The sequence below is a fragment of the Gopherus evgoodei genome, chromosome 6, assembly GCF_007399415.2.
Source record: "Gopherus evgoodei ecotype Sinaloan lineage chromosome 6, rGopEvg1_v1.p, whole genome shotgun sequence".
Classification (NCBI taxonomy): Eukaryota; Metazoa; Chordata; order Testudines; family Testudinidae; genus Gopherus; species Gopherus evgoodei.
This window is the reverse complement of record NC_044327.1, coordinates 67,142,181-67,159,474: the sequence shown is the minus strand read 5'-3', so window position 1 is coordinate 67,159,474 and position 17,294 is coordinate 67,142,181. Positions and strand designations below refer to the sequence as shown.

The 17,294-nt window shown below is 40.0% G+C and overlaps 1 protein-coding gene across 3 annotated transcripts in view; it reads left to right on the top strand.

Moving 5' to 3' along the window:
• MAN2A1 (mannosidase alpha class 2A member 1) overlaps window positions 1-17,294 on the top strand; it is a 200,393-nt gene that overhangs the window by 106,332 nt on the left and 76,767 nt on the right. For all 3 annotated transcript variants that reach the window (XM_030565963.1, XM_030565965.1, XM_030565964.1), the window contains exon 12: window positions 2,139-2,206. In XM_030565963.1, the coding sequence (XP_030421823.1) occupies window positions 2,139-2,206 (68 nt within the window). The remainder of the gene's footprint in view (window positions 1-2,138; window positions 2,207-17,294) is intronic.

The following is a 17,294-nucleotide window of genomic DNA, read 5'->3' as shown; positions in this document are numbered from 1 at the left end:
GAGGGATGCAAAGAAAGAGGTTGTCACAGATCCTAGCTGAGCATCTCTTCCAGGCAATTTTTACTAAGACCTTTAGGAACATATGTCAATAACTTATTCCCAGATTTGGACCTTAGCGTCCAAAATATGGGGGTTAGCATGAAACTCCAAGCTTAGTTCAGCTTGAGACCTGGTACTGACTGCCCACCACCCAAAAATTAGAGTGTTTTGGGGCACTCTGGTCCCCCCAAAAAATTCCTGGGGACCCCCAGACCCAAATCCCTTGAGTCTCACAACAAAGGGAAATAAACCTTTTCCCTCCCCACCCCCTCCAGGAGAGAGATACACAGAAGCAAACTTCGTGAATCTAAACAGAGGGATTCCACCCTCCCCTGGAGAACAGAATTACCGAGAGTCAATCTCTCTTCCCCCCTCACCCAGAGGGAATGCAAAGTCAGGCTAGTAAATCTAACACACCCAGGTTCCCCCCTGACTTCTTCCTCCCACCAATTCCCTGGTGAGTACAGACTCAATTCCCTGGAGTTTCCCAGTAAAGAAAAACTCCAACAGGTCTTAAAAAGAAAGCTTTATATAAAAAGAAAAAAAATACATAAAAATGGTCTCTCTGTATTAAGGTGACAAATACAGGGTCAATTGCTTAAAAGAATATTGAATAAACAGCCTTATTCAAAAAGAATACAATTCAAAGCACTCCAGCAACTATAGACATATAAATACAAAAGAAAAACAATAACCCTTATTGTTTTTATGATCTCTGTACTCACAACTTGGAAACAGAAGATTAGAAAACAGGAAATAGAAATCACTTCTCAAAGCTGAGAGAGATTCAGGCAGACAGAAGACAAAGAACTCAGACACAAACTTCCCTCCACCCAGAGTTGAAAAAAATCTTGTTTCCTGATTGGTCCTCTGGTCAGGTGCTTCAGGTTACTTTTTTTTTTTTCAGGTGAAAGAGACGTTAACCCTTAGCTATCTGTTTATGACAACATAACTTTGGGTAGAAACCAAACATGGAAAATTTCAGCCATAGAGATGAACTTTGAGAATATTCTGAATAATTGAAATTAGAGAGTTCTAATGAAAACTATTTTACTATTTTTAAGTATAATGGCTGCTACTCCCAGTATAAATAACCTATAGATGTGAACTTATCAAGTCAATGTTAGAAGAGGTGTTTTATTTATTTATTTTATTATATTCATTCACATTTTTAAGACAAAATGGAGATCTGTAGGCCACAACCCTTAATGATTTACTAGCAGTAACACAAATGTTACTGCTTATGTAGTAGTACAAAAACTTACCTTCTTTAGGCTGTGACTACTAGAGGGTGACATGATCATAAGGGGGAGCTATATAAAGACTCCTTGTGCAAAGACAGGCAAACAGTCTTAGCATTTTATAGAGAGATTCTGGAGTTTAGGCAATAAATCTGTTTTTGAAAGTGCTTACTACATAAACTTACACTGTTATTGACATAAACTCTCTCAAACCTTAATTTATCTGGAGGCCCCCACAATCCTTCCTCCCCCTTCTTGTGTGTGTGTGTGTGTGTGTGTGTGTTTGTGTGTGTGTAAACTTGAGTGGTGGAGCAGGGGGAGACTAGTTTGTTGAATTCTAACAAAGAGTAAACCTATGGCTTCTGCAACTAAATGGTAAGGCTATAGTGCTTGAAAGGGTAAACCTCCAGCAATCGAAAGTTAATTTCAGTGTACTGAAACTGTTTGATAACCACACCAGCTTTATTAGTGATTAGAATGTCTAATACACAGTTGTAGAAACCTATATAGGGGTCAGTGAGTGTGAAAGTTGGGAATAACAATAAATGACTTAATGGGAACAATGATTTCAAATTGGATGAATAAGTATACATTTTTCCTTTATATCAAAATCTATTTAAATTGGTATGTTCATTCATAATCTTCTTGCCTTAAGTACGGGGTTGGAGATGATGATTGGGTGAGGTGGGGACTAGTGTCTTCCTGCATATTGTGATAAATTAGATTTCATTGGAACTCACTATTGGTGTGATGTGGATAGTGCATCTTTATGTCTTGGTTCTTCCAAAACTGAAATGTATGATTTTTAGTTTGATCTATATATATTGAAATGTAAATTTAAAGTTTTCTCCCGTGTAGGATGATGATCAGTCCTCACAAGATTCTCTGCCACGCAAGACAGTTATAAAGCTGAGTATACAGCCAAGGTAAATAATGTATTAATACGCAATATTTTTAAGTTTCCATATAGCAATGTCTCTTCTGCTAATCACTTAATTTCTTTAGTGTTTTTAACATTATTTTGCTCTAAAATAATTAGTATTTTGGTAAAGTTTTTTAGTTGATGTTGAATTTTCCAAAATTAAAAATATTTCCCATTTTTAATTGCACAATGGAAGTTTCCCACTTTATTCATGCTAAAAATTAGCGTAAATGGAATGCTAAGATTGCAAAATAAGGCACCCAAGTTGAAAAATTACAAAATTTAAATATTTCTCTCATAATACTATTTCAGCTACATCTGGGCTAGTAATTATACAATATAACATGTATAAAAACCTAGCTATATATTGATTTGATCAGTCTTCTTTCTTTCAACATGTCCCACAAACTAGTTCCACAGTGAGAGGATCATAAGAGTTAGAGATGGGAAAAAAATCAGGCGGTCAGATAGCCCACTTCCATGCAAATGTAAGATGGCTTGAGGAGTATTTTTTTTTCCAGGTTATTTTCTAATGTGCCAACTGATGGAGTTTTCCATCACTTTCTTTAGGAGACTACTCAAAAGCCTATTAGATTTCACTAAGGGCTTGTCTATATGAACACTTAACTCGTGGCAGGTTGGAGTGTAAATCTACTCTGCACGAGTCTGCTGCGCACTCAGTTTCTGTGTGGACCCTTCTTCTGGTCGATAAAACTTCCCTGGTGCATTTTAATCCACTCCCATTTCCAAGTGGAATAGATTGAAGTGCACTCTGTAACTTATAATGAGCAGTGGCAGGGTCCACACAGACACGTAGTGTGCAGTAGGCTAATGCAGGGTAGATTTGAACCCCAGTTTAGAATCATAGAATATTAGGGTTGGAAGAGACCTCAGGAGGTCTAGTTCAATTCCCTGCTCAAAACAGGATCAACACCAACTAAATCATCCCAGCCCAGGCTTTGTCAAGTCAGGCCTTAAAAACCTCTAAGGATATAGATTCCACCACCTCCCTAGGTAACCCATTCCAGTGCTTCACCACCCTCCTAGTGAAATAGTGTTTCCTAATAGCCAGCCTAGACCTCCCTCACTGCAACTTGAGACCATTGCTTCTTGATCTGTCATCTGCCACCATTGAGAACAGGCTAGCTCCATCCTCTTTTGAACCCCCTTCCTGCTGTTTGACAAGCTAAATCTCTAGTGGCCTTTTTTGTTTCCATATCAGTTTCAAAGGGTATGTCTACATCTACAATTTTGCAGCGCTGGTTGTTACAGCTGTATTAGTACAGCTGTATAGGGCCAGCGCTGCAGAGTGGCCACACTTACAGCAACCAGCGCTGCAAGTGGTGTTAGATGTGGCCACACTGCAGTGCTGTTGGGCGGCTTCAAGGGGGGTTCGGGGAACGCGAGAGCAAACCGGGGAAGGAGACCTGCTTGCTCGGGGATTCGGGGAACGCGAGAGCAAACCGGGGAAGGAGACCAGCTTCGCCGCGGTTTGCTCTCGCGTTCCCCGAACCCCCCTGCAAACCGCAGGGAAGGAGACCTGCTTGCACGGGGGTTCGGGGAACGCGAGAGCAAACCGGGGAAGGAGACCAGCTTCGCCGCGGTTTGCTCTCGTGTTCCCCGAACCCCCCTGCAAACCGCAGGGAAGGAGACCTGCTTGCTTGGGGATTCAGGGAACGCGAGAGCAAACCGGGGAAGGAGACCAGCTTCGCCGCGGTTTGCTCTCGCGTTCCCCGAACCCCCCTGCAAACCGCAGGGAAGGAGACCTGCTTGCTCGGGGGTTCGGGGAACGCGAGAGCAAACTGCAGGGAAGGAGACCTGCTTGATTACCAGAGGCTTCCTCAGGTATGCTGGGATACCTGCTTATTCCACGGAGGTCAAGAAAAGCGCTGGTAAGTGTCTACACTTGATTACCAGCGCTGGATCACCAGCGCTGGATCCTCTACACCCGAGACAAAACGGGAATACGGCCAGCGCTGCAACAGGAGTTGCAGCGCTGGTGATGCCCTGCAGATGTGTACACCTCCTAAGTTGCAGCGCTGTAACCCCCTCACCAGCGCTGCAACTTTGTGATGTAGACAAGCCCAAAGTCTTGTATAATACTATGTCCTTTATCACAAGACTTGGTATCAGAGGTTTACTAAAATTCAGTTGTGTTAACATCTCTTGATTGTTACCAGATGCCTTATAATTTATCAATAATGTATTAATTATAAATGTGCTGTTTATTCATGGTCTGTTATCCTGTAGATGTTTAGTAAATTTTTTTCTGTTCATGTGTGTTCCAATATTGGAGCCTCAGCAGTGACTGAGTTGAGTTTACCTCAACTGTATTTTTCTTTTATCTAACTAGCTAGTTGAGTGTTAGTACTTTAGTGTTGGCTTTATATTAGTTAGTTGTAGGAATTCTATAACTTAATACAAAATTAAAATATTTAATATTTTTATTCATATATACATATATTTTATTATAGTTTTAGTGTAAGGACCATGTCCTTTCCCTTTTATTTTCTTCTCTTAGGAGAACTTAAATACTGGGAGGGCATGCCCAGTCCTCCAAATTTTAAACACTGCCTTTCATGTTGTGAGGTGATCCCAGTCATAAGGAAGACTTCAGCTCTTGGGGTTTCAGAGGAAAGTCCAAAATACAGTTGATTACCTTCCTTTTGACAGATTGAAGCTATTTGCTGAAAAAACTGAGTCCCTGCATAACTTAAAACTCTAGGACCATCTTCTTTTCGCTCAGAATTTACACCCCTGCACATAAAAAATAAATAAATAAATAAAAAATTAGTGAGTCCCAGATGGTGCAGAGATCTCTTCCCACTCAGCTTCCTTTCTCCCAGAGACATTATGAATTCTCAGCATAAGAGACAACGGTTCCAGAAGAGAAGACTGTCTACCTCTGGGGCATCAGGCTCACAACCTACAACTTTGAAACATCCATTTTTTTGAGGTGGTCAAGGTGCTGAATTACCGTCCTCACTCATATCTGCTGCAACAATCTACATGTCTCCCTTGTTTTGACAATCATCTTTCTCATTTCTGTCAGAAGTGGGACCATATCTCTATGGACAAGTGGGTTTTGGAGTTAACTCTTGCAGCAGCAATTCCAATAGGATTGGTTCTTGGCCCTTGACCTGCAAGAGACTTACTTTCATGTAGCAATCCACCCTTCCTGCAGAAGATTCCTATACTTCACTCTGGGCAAGAGCATTTTCAGTGCAGAGTTCTGCTCATCTTCACAGAAAAGGAATTCTGATATTCCAATACTTCAGTGGTTGCCTGCTCAATAAAACGCACAAGACTGGGTTCAGGGGTGATTCAGAACTGTTTATTTGCCAAGCAAACACAGTTTGAACAAATTACTCTCAGTGCCTTCAATCATGGAAGTCCCTCGACTGGTGGAAGGACCCTCACAGTGTTTGCACAAGGGTTGTCTTTGCACAGCCATCTCCAATGTCAGTAATAACAGATGCATCCCTACTTGGATGGGGAACTCCTATAGACATGCACCTTGGTCATAGCAAGTGGTCACCTCTTGGGTCCATACTGCACATCAACTTAATGGAACTCGGAGCAGTCTGAAATGCTTGTCTCCATTTTCTTCCACTAATCAGGGGCAAATACGTGAAGATCGTGACTAACATGTCATGCATATTTATATCAACCATGCAGAGGGAGCGAGATCACCCTCCCTCTGCACTGAAGCAGTGAGTTAGATCCCATTACCCTCCACCACCTATTTCATTATTGGGGTATCCCGCAGATAGGCTTGTTTGCCACAGCCAAGAACAAGAAGAGCTCCCAGTTCTGCTCTGGAGGCAGTCTGAATCACTACTCCTTGGGGGGGTTGCCTTTCACTTTTGTTGGAGTTCAGATCCTTCAACCTCAAGATTCTTTGACTCAAGGCATGGCAGATGGATGGTTTGCAGGGTTGAAAACGACTTGTTCTAAGGACATAGAGAGTGCTTTTGCATAGAAGAAGGAGAAAATCCATTCCTAATACCTACCTGTAAAAGTGGGGAGATTCAGTCACTGGTGTGGCCTAAGGCATCTTTGACCTACATCCTCTCCAATATCCGATATATTAGATTACATGCTAGAGCTGAAAATGACAAGAAGAATTAGAGTACACTTGACAGCTATTACAACCTTCCTTCATACAATAGAGGGTTTTTCCATCTTTGCTTATGCTACAGTGATGAGGTTTCTCAAGGGACTGGGGAATCTTTCCACAAGTCAGATGCCCTACACTCACTTGTGACCTCCACTTGGTACTTATATGTCTTATGAGGCCCCCTTTAAACTTGTGATTACCTGCTCTCTTCTACATTTGTCTGTGAAAACAGCCTCTCTCTTAGCCATTACTTCTGCTCAAAAAGTTTGAGAAATAGGGGTTCACAGTCTTTAAGGATAATGTCACATTGTGACCACATCTCTGTCGCAACCCTAAAGCCTGTGCTCTAACATGGCATATGTTTGGCCAATTGTCAGTCAAAAGGTCACATTGGTACCGTGTGCAACACTGTAGTGCGGTGTGCAACATTATAGTGCCATGTGCCTTTTCCCGCTCTTTTCCCTGGTCACCTAAGGGTCAGACTAGTGCCGTGTGCAAAAATACCAGTGTGCCTGTTCTTGAACCTTCTGTCAGTTAAAAGGTCAAGTTGGTGCTGTGTGCAGAAGCATAGGGCTGTGTGCAAAAGTAGTGTGCCAGGTGCAGCTCCCATTGATGTAGAGGGCACCAGCTCGGAACCTGGTTGGTGAAGGAGCTAGGGACCAATCAGACGCTGACACAAGTAAGAGTCTTTGAATAAAACTAAGTCTCTCGCCAATATCTGCGGGAGTATCCACGGGCTAGCTGAACGGCCTGATCACCCTTTCAGCCAGGATTTCCTCCGAATTTAGCCGGCTCGGGTAGTGTCGATTTGCTTTCTTTTTTGGATTATTTTCCCACCAATTCATCATGCCCTTGGTGTCTGTACTGCTGGTCAGCTGTGCCTGGAGTGTGCTGTAAATACTCTGTCTGTTTAGCCTCTTTTCTTTTTTCTACTCCTTTACTTGATACCAAGATGTGTATATAGTATATGAAAGTTAAATTGTTGTATTGATTGCTATTGTGGTTAATTGTTGTATTTTACAATATTCGGTTAATGTGCGCACAGTTTACTTAGTTTTGTGTATCTGTTCTGGATTTTAGTAAGCAGTTGATCATAGACTGCTTGATTTTTTTGTTGTTGAATGTAAATAGATTGTTTTAAGTTGTGTGTATATTCTTGTTCTGATAGTGTTGTTAGTTGGTAAAAGTGCTCCTCCCCAGCCCAAGTTTCAACTTATTCCCCATTAATAAACAACCACTTGGTTTTGAATTACAATCTGTTTTTCGTTTTGATTTTCCTCTCTCAATCAAATCCTTACTCGAACCTGCATTGGTCTCGGACAATCCCAAGCCATTAGTTTGTCTTAATTCTTTTCCTTTTTGTTCTCTTCCTTTCCTTATCTTTATTTTCAATACTAGCATTCCAGGTATTGGCCTTTGAGGGTACCTTTCTGTCTTGTACTAAGACATAGAACAAAGGTATTTTGATTGACTAGTTTCCTGTTGGCTTAAGCCAGATGCTCAGTTGTGCTATTGTAGGGTATTGTGGGATGTAGCTTAGTGTGAGTAATAAGAACTTTGGGAAAAACAGAGGTCAGTTCAGCTCTCATAACTGCCAGGCGTTCATGTAATGTGGTATATGCTAAAGTAACAATCTCATGTGCACATATCAAAGTACAGAACATTATACAATTGGTCCTACATAAAGTAGTTCCAGGATTCACAAGGCCTGGTGAATGAGGAACTGCATCATCCAACTTTATCACAGGGCTTCTTAACAATGGAGAATAGCAAGACTGGGCTGTTGCAGCCTGAGCCACAACCCACAGGGGGAACCCTGTCCCACAGTGCAACCCCTGCCTGTAGTAGTTAGTGGTAACAGGGGACTCTCCATGTAGGAGCCTGCTGCTAGGATGGCAGGAGGTCAACCATCACTGGTCTTCAGGTAGGTTGGAACCTGTCTCTATCGAATTGAAGTCAAAGGGCTGTCAGGTCAGGTACCCCATCTCATTGAAGTTGTTAGAATATCACAGGAAGAGAGAGGTAGTCTCTAACATATCTAGCTCTCAAATAACATAAGGTTTCCTAGGGTCAAACCAAGCTTCTTAAAATTTATCCAGAAATGAAATGATTGACTGCAAGTCATAGGGCACAGATGTAATATTTCTGAGACCTATTTCTTAATAAGCAGGCAAACATTTTGTGCTGGCTGAATTTTTCAAGTTGTCTTAAGGTTTAGCCCTATGTAGAACACATTGTATTAGACTATACTCAAGGTGACAAAGCCATGCATAATTACAGTCAGGTCTGTTTCTTGAAATACAAAGTCAGTTGTCTTGCTAAGACCAAATTGACGACCCCCCCCCCCTTAGTTATGGCTCCTATCTCAATATCTAGCTGCAGATGGATACAACAAAAGTTCAGTTTCCAAACCTGAGTAACAAATAGTGGGCATACTTTTATTTGAGGAAATTAATTGCCTTTGTCCTCCCCAGCCCTCAAATATTACATCAGTCATCTTTCACAATGATACTCAGCCAATCAGTTCTCGTCTCGATTCTGATCTCATTTGGACAGTAGGTCAATCAACCTCACTGATTACCTCTGAAAAAAAATGTCAGTGTAAAGTTGCTATTACTTTTTCAAAGAAAGCACTTGACAAGATTTTTTTGCTACTGTTGTCAGAATACACAATTGTAATGCATGCTAAGAGTACATTATCCATGTAATATGTGGTAAGGAATATATGCACAAGAAGTGTAACTTAATTGTAAAGGAGACTTGTAGTGTGAAATGATGGGAATTAAAGCCTGTGCTGAGGACTTGAGCCAAGGCTGAGAAAGCTGCAGTGGAAAGTGCTATAGGAAAATTAGGTGTCTTGCTGAACTACAAAGATTAAAACATCACCCAGAGGCATAATAATCTTAGAATTTGGCAAGTCTAATTTCAGGTCCTGTTTGTGTTGCCCATCTTTCAGGTATAGGATGAGTTTACGTGAGTCTCCATAAGGATATGGAGTTCTGAATAAGAATGTATTTTGATCACCATGTAGATTTTGTTACATTTGTACATGGACCCTGAGATAAGTGATAAAATGATTCTTATAACTACATATTAATAAAAAACTGTATAAGAGTAAATTCTTTGACTAGCATAATAAAAAAAACATTTGACTTTCTTAAATATTATATTCTAGCATGTAAAATATGAGCATAAATGAAGAATACTAGTGTTGTGTATAAACTATACAGAGTTAATAAACTGCAAAGAATCACAGGGTTAGAAGAGACCTCAAGGGTCATCTAGTCTAACCCCCGGTCAAGATGCAGGATTTGTTTTGTCTAAGCCTTCCAAGTCAGGTGGTTATCCAGCCTCCTTTTGAAAACCTCCAAAGAAGGAGCTTCCACAAGCTCCCTAGGCAGTCTGTCTGTTCCATTGTCCTACTGTTCTTACTGTTTTTCTGAGATTTAATCTAAATCTGCTATGCTGTAGTTTGAACTCATTGCTTCTTGTCTTGCCACAAATGGGAAAAGTTGTTCTCTTGTCATCTTTTTTTAAAGCAGCCTTTCAAGTATTTGAAGACCCTATCAATCTCCTCTTTTCCAAACTAACTGTATCCAGTTCCTTTAGATTTTGCTTGTATGGCTTGCATTCCATCTTTTGATCATCTTTATCACTCAACACTGGATCCTTTCCAGTTTCTCCAAATCCTTTCATTCGTGAACAAAATTGGAGACAGGACTCCAGCCGAGGCCTAATCAGCATCAAGTAGGGCAGTACTATCACATCCTGTAACTTGCATGCTAGGCCTCTGTTAATGCAACCTAAAATGACATTTGTTTGTTTATTTTATTTACTTACTTATTTGCAGCAGCATTGCATTGCTAACTCATGCTGAGATTGTGATCCACCACAACTCCCAGATCGTTCTCAGCAGTGCTGCTGCCAAGCCAGTTATCCCCTGTTCTGTTTTTGTGCATTTGTTTTTCCGCCCTAAGTGAAGCACCTTACATTTGTCATTGCTGAATTTCATTTTGTTGTCTATAGTCCAGTTCTCCAATTTATCAACATTCCTCTGAATCTTAGCTCTATCCTCCAAAGTGTTGGCAACCCTCCCTAGCTTTGTGTTATCTGCAAATTTGTTCAATATGCTCTCTATTCCTACATCCAGATCATTAAGGAAGATATTGAACAACACTGGACCTAGAGCAGAGATCCCTGCGGAACCCTATTCGAGACCTCCCTCCAGACTGACATGATTCCATTAATTGTTACTCTTTGTTTGGGGTGGTTTAACCAATTATGTATTGTGACAAAGTTCCTCCTCTACCTTGGTGGGTCCTGCGCTTATTGGCAGATTTGTGTCTGATCAGGAGTTGAGAGGTTTGGGGGGAACCCGGGCCCGCCCTCTACTCCGGGTTCCAGCCCAGGGCCCTATGGATTTTGCAGCTGTCTATAGTGCCTCTTGTAACAGCTGTGTGACAGCTACACCTCCCTGGGCTACTTCCCCAAGGCCTCCTCCAAACACCTTCTTTCTCCTCACCACAGGACCTTCCTCCTGGTGTCTGATAACGCTTGTACTCCTTAGTCCTCCAGCAGCACACCCTCTCAGTCTCAGCTCCTTGTGTTTCTTGCTCCCAGCTCCTCACACGCACTTCCTCTCCTCTGGCTCCTCCCCATCTGACTGGAGAGAGCTCCTTTTAAAATCTAGGTGCCCTGATTAGCCTGCCTTGATTGGCTGCAGGTGTTCTAATCAGCCTGTCTGCCTTAATTGGTTCTAGCAAGTTCCTGACTACTCTAGTGCAGACTCTGCTCTGGTCACTCAGGGAACAGAAAACTACTCACCCAGTGACCAGTATATTTGCCCTCTACCAGACTCCTGCACCCCACTGGCCTGGGTCTGTCACAGTATCCACTTCATGTTAGTTTTGTTGAGCCCACATTTCTCCAGCTTACTTATTAGAATGTCATGTGGGACTATGTCAAAAACCTTGTTGAAGTCCAGGTATATTATGTCCATTGCATTCCATCTATGGACCAAAATAGTTACCTGTCAAAGAGAAATCAAGCTGGTTTGGCATGATTTGTTCTTGATAAATCCATGCTGGTTGCTAGCATTTACCCCTTCATCCTCCAGGTATTCCAAATTGAATGTTTTATACATTGCTCTAATAGCTTCCTGGTATCAAAGTCAGGCTGACTAGTCTGTAGTTCCCCAGCTTCTCGTTTTTTTTCTTTTTTTAAAGATGGGCACTACATTAGCCCTTCTCCAGTGTTCTGGGACCTCAGCTGTCATCTATGAGTTTGCAAATTTTTTTTGCAAATTAATTTTATAATTAAAATATTATAATTTTCTTCCTTAGCATAACAAACTGGTTTGGAATTGAATTTTGATAGAAATATTGCTTGAGTTTTGCTTTGGATAAGATTGCAGTAACATTTGCAAAAAGGGTTATATCTTGCCAGCTGTTTTAAAGTTGAACTTCTCACTGACTTTTATTGCTTTTATTTTATTCTCAGACAAGCGAGAGAGAGGGACCATTTAAAAGTATGCGTTTCAAAAGAAAGTATTTGCATTTTTATGACATTTTAGTTATAGGTTTGGACTGAATGATCACTTCATCACATCAGAGTAGTTCAAATATTTTAGAATTAAGACAATCATGGAATTTTATGAGCATAATTATTGTGATTAAATAGCTGCATTTTTAATTTCTCTGATATAATCTACTTAGCTACTTCATATAACACTGAAATTGATGGACAGTTCATGCTGAGTATTGATTTTAATAGTTTATCATCAAGCACATGAGTGAAATTGGGTTGTTTTTTCTCACACCAAACACTCTCTCAGAAATGGTTGTTGAAAATGAACAAAACCAAAGATGGTTCTCTTCAGTGTGTGGTGGTTTGTTTTTTTTTTTAAAGTCTTAGATAGGAAGAGTACTTTTTACTGTATGAGTAAACATATCTGCTATTTTTTTAATAAACTCTAAGTGCCCCATGATCTCCGTATTGGTTCTGTGTAATTTGCATAAGTAACTGGTATTTTATTAACAGCTTATTTGGAATACTGAAAACTAAGTGATAAATAAGATCAGGGTATGTATGTGCATTTTGTTGTGAGGGGGCAGTCTTGTTTGTTGAAGCCAACCAAAATTAAAAGTCAGAAAACAGTTCCTTTAATAGAGAAAAAAAACATATTTTGACCTATAAAAACAAGAAGATAATCACTGTGAAGACTTGCTTTTGGTTCATTTTTAGAAAACATAACACAGGAAAACATATCTCTTCTTCAGTGACTCATTGCTCTTCAAAGCGTTCTAAGAAATTAACGTATTTCTCTGTGAATATCCGATTTTGACTGTGCATCCCTTTGCTTCTGAGTTCAAGTACTGTTAATAAATTCTAAAGTTTTCAAACTTTTATCATAAACCATTATTACATGAAATGGTTGTATATAATTATCCTTGTCCTCTAGTTATTGGTTTCTTATTTTTGATGAAGTAGTGATAGTCTGTTTTGAATTCTTAATTTGCTTAGTTTCTTTCAGTAGTCTATCTGCTGTGGTTACAATTTCAAAATTACACTGTAGAAACTAGTTTATGCATTGTTTTAAATTGTTTAACTTTGCAACTTTTCACAAATGAATTAAAATTTAAGATTTTCTATGTAGTGTTTTGAATTCAGAACGACCTTGACAAATTGGAGAATTGTCTGAATTCAACAAAATGAAATTCACTAAAGACAAGTGCAAAATACTTCACTTGGAAAGGAAAAATTGAATGCAAAACTCCACAACTGGTAATATCTGGCTAGGTCATAGTACTGCTGAAAGGATTTGGAGATTATAGTGGGACACAAATTGAACATGAGTCATCAATGTTATGAGGGGGTGGAACAGGGTAGTATCATTCTAGGGTGTATTAACAGGAGTATTGTATATAAGATACAGGAGGTAATTGTCCTGCTGTACTTAGCACTGATTAAGCCTCAGCTTGAGTACTATATCTCCAGTTCAGGGCCACACATGTTAGGGGACATGTGGACAAATTGGAGAGAGTCCGGAAGAGAGTAACAAAATTGAAGGAAGATTTTGAAAACCTGACCTATGAGAACAGATTTAAAAAATGGGGCATGTTTAATCTTGACAAAAGAAAACTGAGGGGAGACCTAATAAGTCTTCAAATATGTTAAGAGCTATTATAAAGAGAATGGTGTCCCACAGAAGGTAGGACAAGAAGGTAACCGGCTTAATCTGCAGCAAGGGAGGTTTACATTAAATATTACGAAGATCTTTCTACCTATAAAGATAGTTAAACTCTGGAATAGACGTCCAAGGGAGGTTATGGAATCCTTATCATAGGAGGGTTTTGAGAACTGGTTGAATGGACAAACCTGTCGGAGGGTCTGTGTTAACTTGGTCCTGCCACGTTGCAGGGGGCTGGACTTGATGATTTCTTGAGGTCCCTTGCAGTCCTACACTTCTATGATTCTATGATTTTGACAATTTTGTAGCTTATTTTATTTCTGATTGCAACAGTAGTGCAGTTATTGCATTATGAAGGTGTCATTTTCTGACACTCATAAATGATATCTCTCTTTCCAGGGCAAAGACCATAATATTGAAATTGAGGCATGCTGCATCTTCTTAGAAACAAGTTCTTGATACCCATTACAAATAAGTTGCATTGGGTTTATTATGGAAATGGCTTGTGAACTGCAGTACCACTACTTTAGCTTGAAAGATATCTTTCTGCGAAGTGTTTTCACAAAGCAGAGAATGCTCTTCATTGATTAAAATAACTATTCTAGCCAAGAGTTACAAAAAATGGAACCTTGTGGACCCTGTGCATGTATTTTTAAGTCTTTTTTTGGAAGTAGAGAATATTCCCTTTCAGTATATCAAGCTGTTTGTATACTATTTCTTAGCTGCAGTGTCTGGTCTTCTCCTTCAGTCTTTCTTCTTGTGTTGCTTAAATCAACGTTGTAGTTAGTCCAACACTGTCAGGGCACAGACTGAAGTGATATGGCATATTTCAAATCTTCTGTTCTTCTGAAACAGATTTTTTTTCCCTCTAAATACAGATTAATAAAGCCTGCACTACAAGAGGAACAAGGAAAGGATTTTAGTGAAGGTACTTCCTGATCCTGAAAAAGTCAGGGGGCTTCAAGCCCATCTTGGACTTCCGAACACTTCACAGCTTTGTGGTAAAAGAAAAATTTAAAATAGTGCCTTTGGATTTAATCCTTTTATCCTTAATGAGAGAGTAGCTTTGTGCTCTAGAATAGGATATAAATACTGCGTCAGAATCACAGGAAGTACCTGTATTTGGAGTATCTCATAGATGTGTAACTTTTATAGAAAGTGTTGTCTTAGGTTGGTGTTGGCTTTTTGTATTTTCTCTGAAAATTTATCATTCTTATTTATTGTGCCATTGTGTCTGTGTTCACTGTGAGTGCTGTTTTCTTGAGGGTTTTCCATATCTAATAATTGGCTGAAGTAGTTGACTAATGTGGAAGGTAGGCCTCAACAGAAGAATGAGAATTTTCTAAATTTTCTAATACATTTTCTAAATCTCTTCTTATAATGTAATCTTGCTTGTATAGAGTGATATTGCTCAAGTGAGGTCACATAACATTGTTGAATCACATGGCCCAAATCTGTTTGTTTCCATGGCATGTGTCAAAGGGCAAATGGTTAACTCTTTTAAAGTGAGTAAATAAGACTCTCCTCTGATATTTACATTTTTCAATCTATGCTACACCTCTCTTCTTTCAACAAATCACTAACAGCAGGATTTCTGAAATGTGAAAGTGAGTAGTTGGCTCTTTGAAAATGTCTCTTCTTCTTGGGACGGGAATCTGAGGGGAGGAAGTCTCAAACTGTTTCCTCATGGAGATGTCCTCATATTTGTCATCTTAAGAAAAGCCCATTGGATGCACTTCCAAACTTAGCAGATCTATGAGGAGCCGTGCAGATTCTATAGGATCAGCAGAAAGTTAGGGCTCTCTCTTCAGAGGTCCTGTATCTCTTAACTAGCTCAGTTTCCTGATAGTGCAGTGCTGTTGAATTCCTCCTGCCATCTGCTTGCTCTGGCAGAAACTACCCAAGGTGGTGGTATTGTCACCAGAGAGTCTCTATAAGGGTAAAGGGGAAAAAGTGTGCCTGTTGTCTTATCTCCACATTTTCTCCATAAGCACCTGCCACTCAACAAGCTGACTGATTTTATTTGGCCTGTATGCATCACATAAGAACATATAAGAACATAAGAATGGCCGTACTGGGGCAGACCAAAGGCCATCTAGCCCAGTATCCTGTCTACCGACAGTGGCCAATGCCAGGTACCACAGAGGGAGTGAACCCAACAGGCAATGATCAAATGATCTCTCTCTTGCCATCCATCTCCATCTGCTGACAAACAGAGGCTAGAGACACCCTTCCTTACCCCTCCTGGCTAATACCCATTAACGGACTTAACCTCCATGAATTTATGCAGTTCTCTTTTAAACACTATTATAGTCCTAGCCTTCACAACTTCCTCAGGCAAGGAGTTCCACAAGTTGACTGTGCACCGTCTGAAGAACTACTTCCTTTTATTTGTTTTAAACCTGCTGCCCATTAATTTCATTTGGTGACCCCTAGTTCTTGTATTCTGGGAACAAGTAAATAACTTTTCCTTATTTGCTTTCTCTACATCACTCATGATTTTATATACCTCTGTCATATCCCCCCTTAGTCTCCTCTTTTCCAAGCTGAAAAACATACTGTAGCATGTAGCGTTTAATAAGGATGTTTAACCTTAATCATGGAATCATAGAATATCAGGGTTGGAAGGAACCTCTGGAGATCATGTAGTCCAACCCCCTGCTCAAAGCAGGACCAATCCCCAGACAGGTTTTTTTTACCCCAGTTCCCTAAATGGCCCTCTCAAGGATTGAACTCTCAACCCTGGGTTTAACCAGTGCTCAAACCACTGAGCTATCCCTTGTCCCAGTTATAATATGTTGAGACTACAGAAGAAATATTCATAAACTAGTAATAGCACATTAGTTCACTGTGTAATATGATGTACAGATTAAAATGCCGTTTTCCAAGATTACCATAAATCTATATGTAATCTGTAATTATTTTTCAAATCTTAGAGGTTAGATTTCTCTAGACTTATAGCTCTCCTCTAGTATACAATAATTTTTCTCTCTCATGGGCACTTGCTGCTCTACGATCCATTACAACTGGGTTTATAATGAAATATAATAAAGAGTAAGTCACTAAAATATGTATGTACGCTGCTCTTTCAGTGCTTTTTCTGTGTTCACACTTTATTGACTCTTTTTCTGTCATCCCTTTTTTTTCCCTTTCTGCACAGGATTATTTGTTGCTTTGGTGCATACTCTAGATTCTTGGCTGCATCTCTTGTTAGCCTTGGATACTCACTTTCAGTGATGCTTTCTTTTTTTAGGTTTTCTTTGTGCATCTCCAGGAAAGAAGTTCAGCGGCTTCAAGCAATGTACCTGTAGTAGAAAAGTTTTAGTCATGGATGAGCATTATGACTGTGTCCGCTGCATTATAATTGAGCAGATCTGTCTGGAAATGTCATTCAGAGTAGTCACATTTTGTGGGAAATAAGAAATTCTTCCTGGAAGCTCCCCAGAGGGACTCCAGGGACTGTTTAGTATCGGACTTACATTGCTTCAAAGGATCAATCCTTGAACTAAAAACCCAAATCAGACTCTTCCACTGAGCACCAGAACTTGATGTTGATACAGATTCAACCCCCAGGTTGCCTCAAAGCAATGTGCACTGACAGCATCATAAATTCAGGTTTCTTGAAGAGGTGGCATTAATGCTGCCTCAAATTGGTGGTACATGAGCTCTGGTTCTTGAGAAGTTGCCTTTCACCATGCCACTGTTAAAACACAAGACAGGACTTGGAAACAGATTCAGGGAACTTCTGGGGCAGTGTATGATCTTAGACCTAGTTAGATTCAT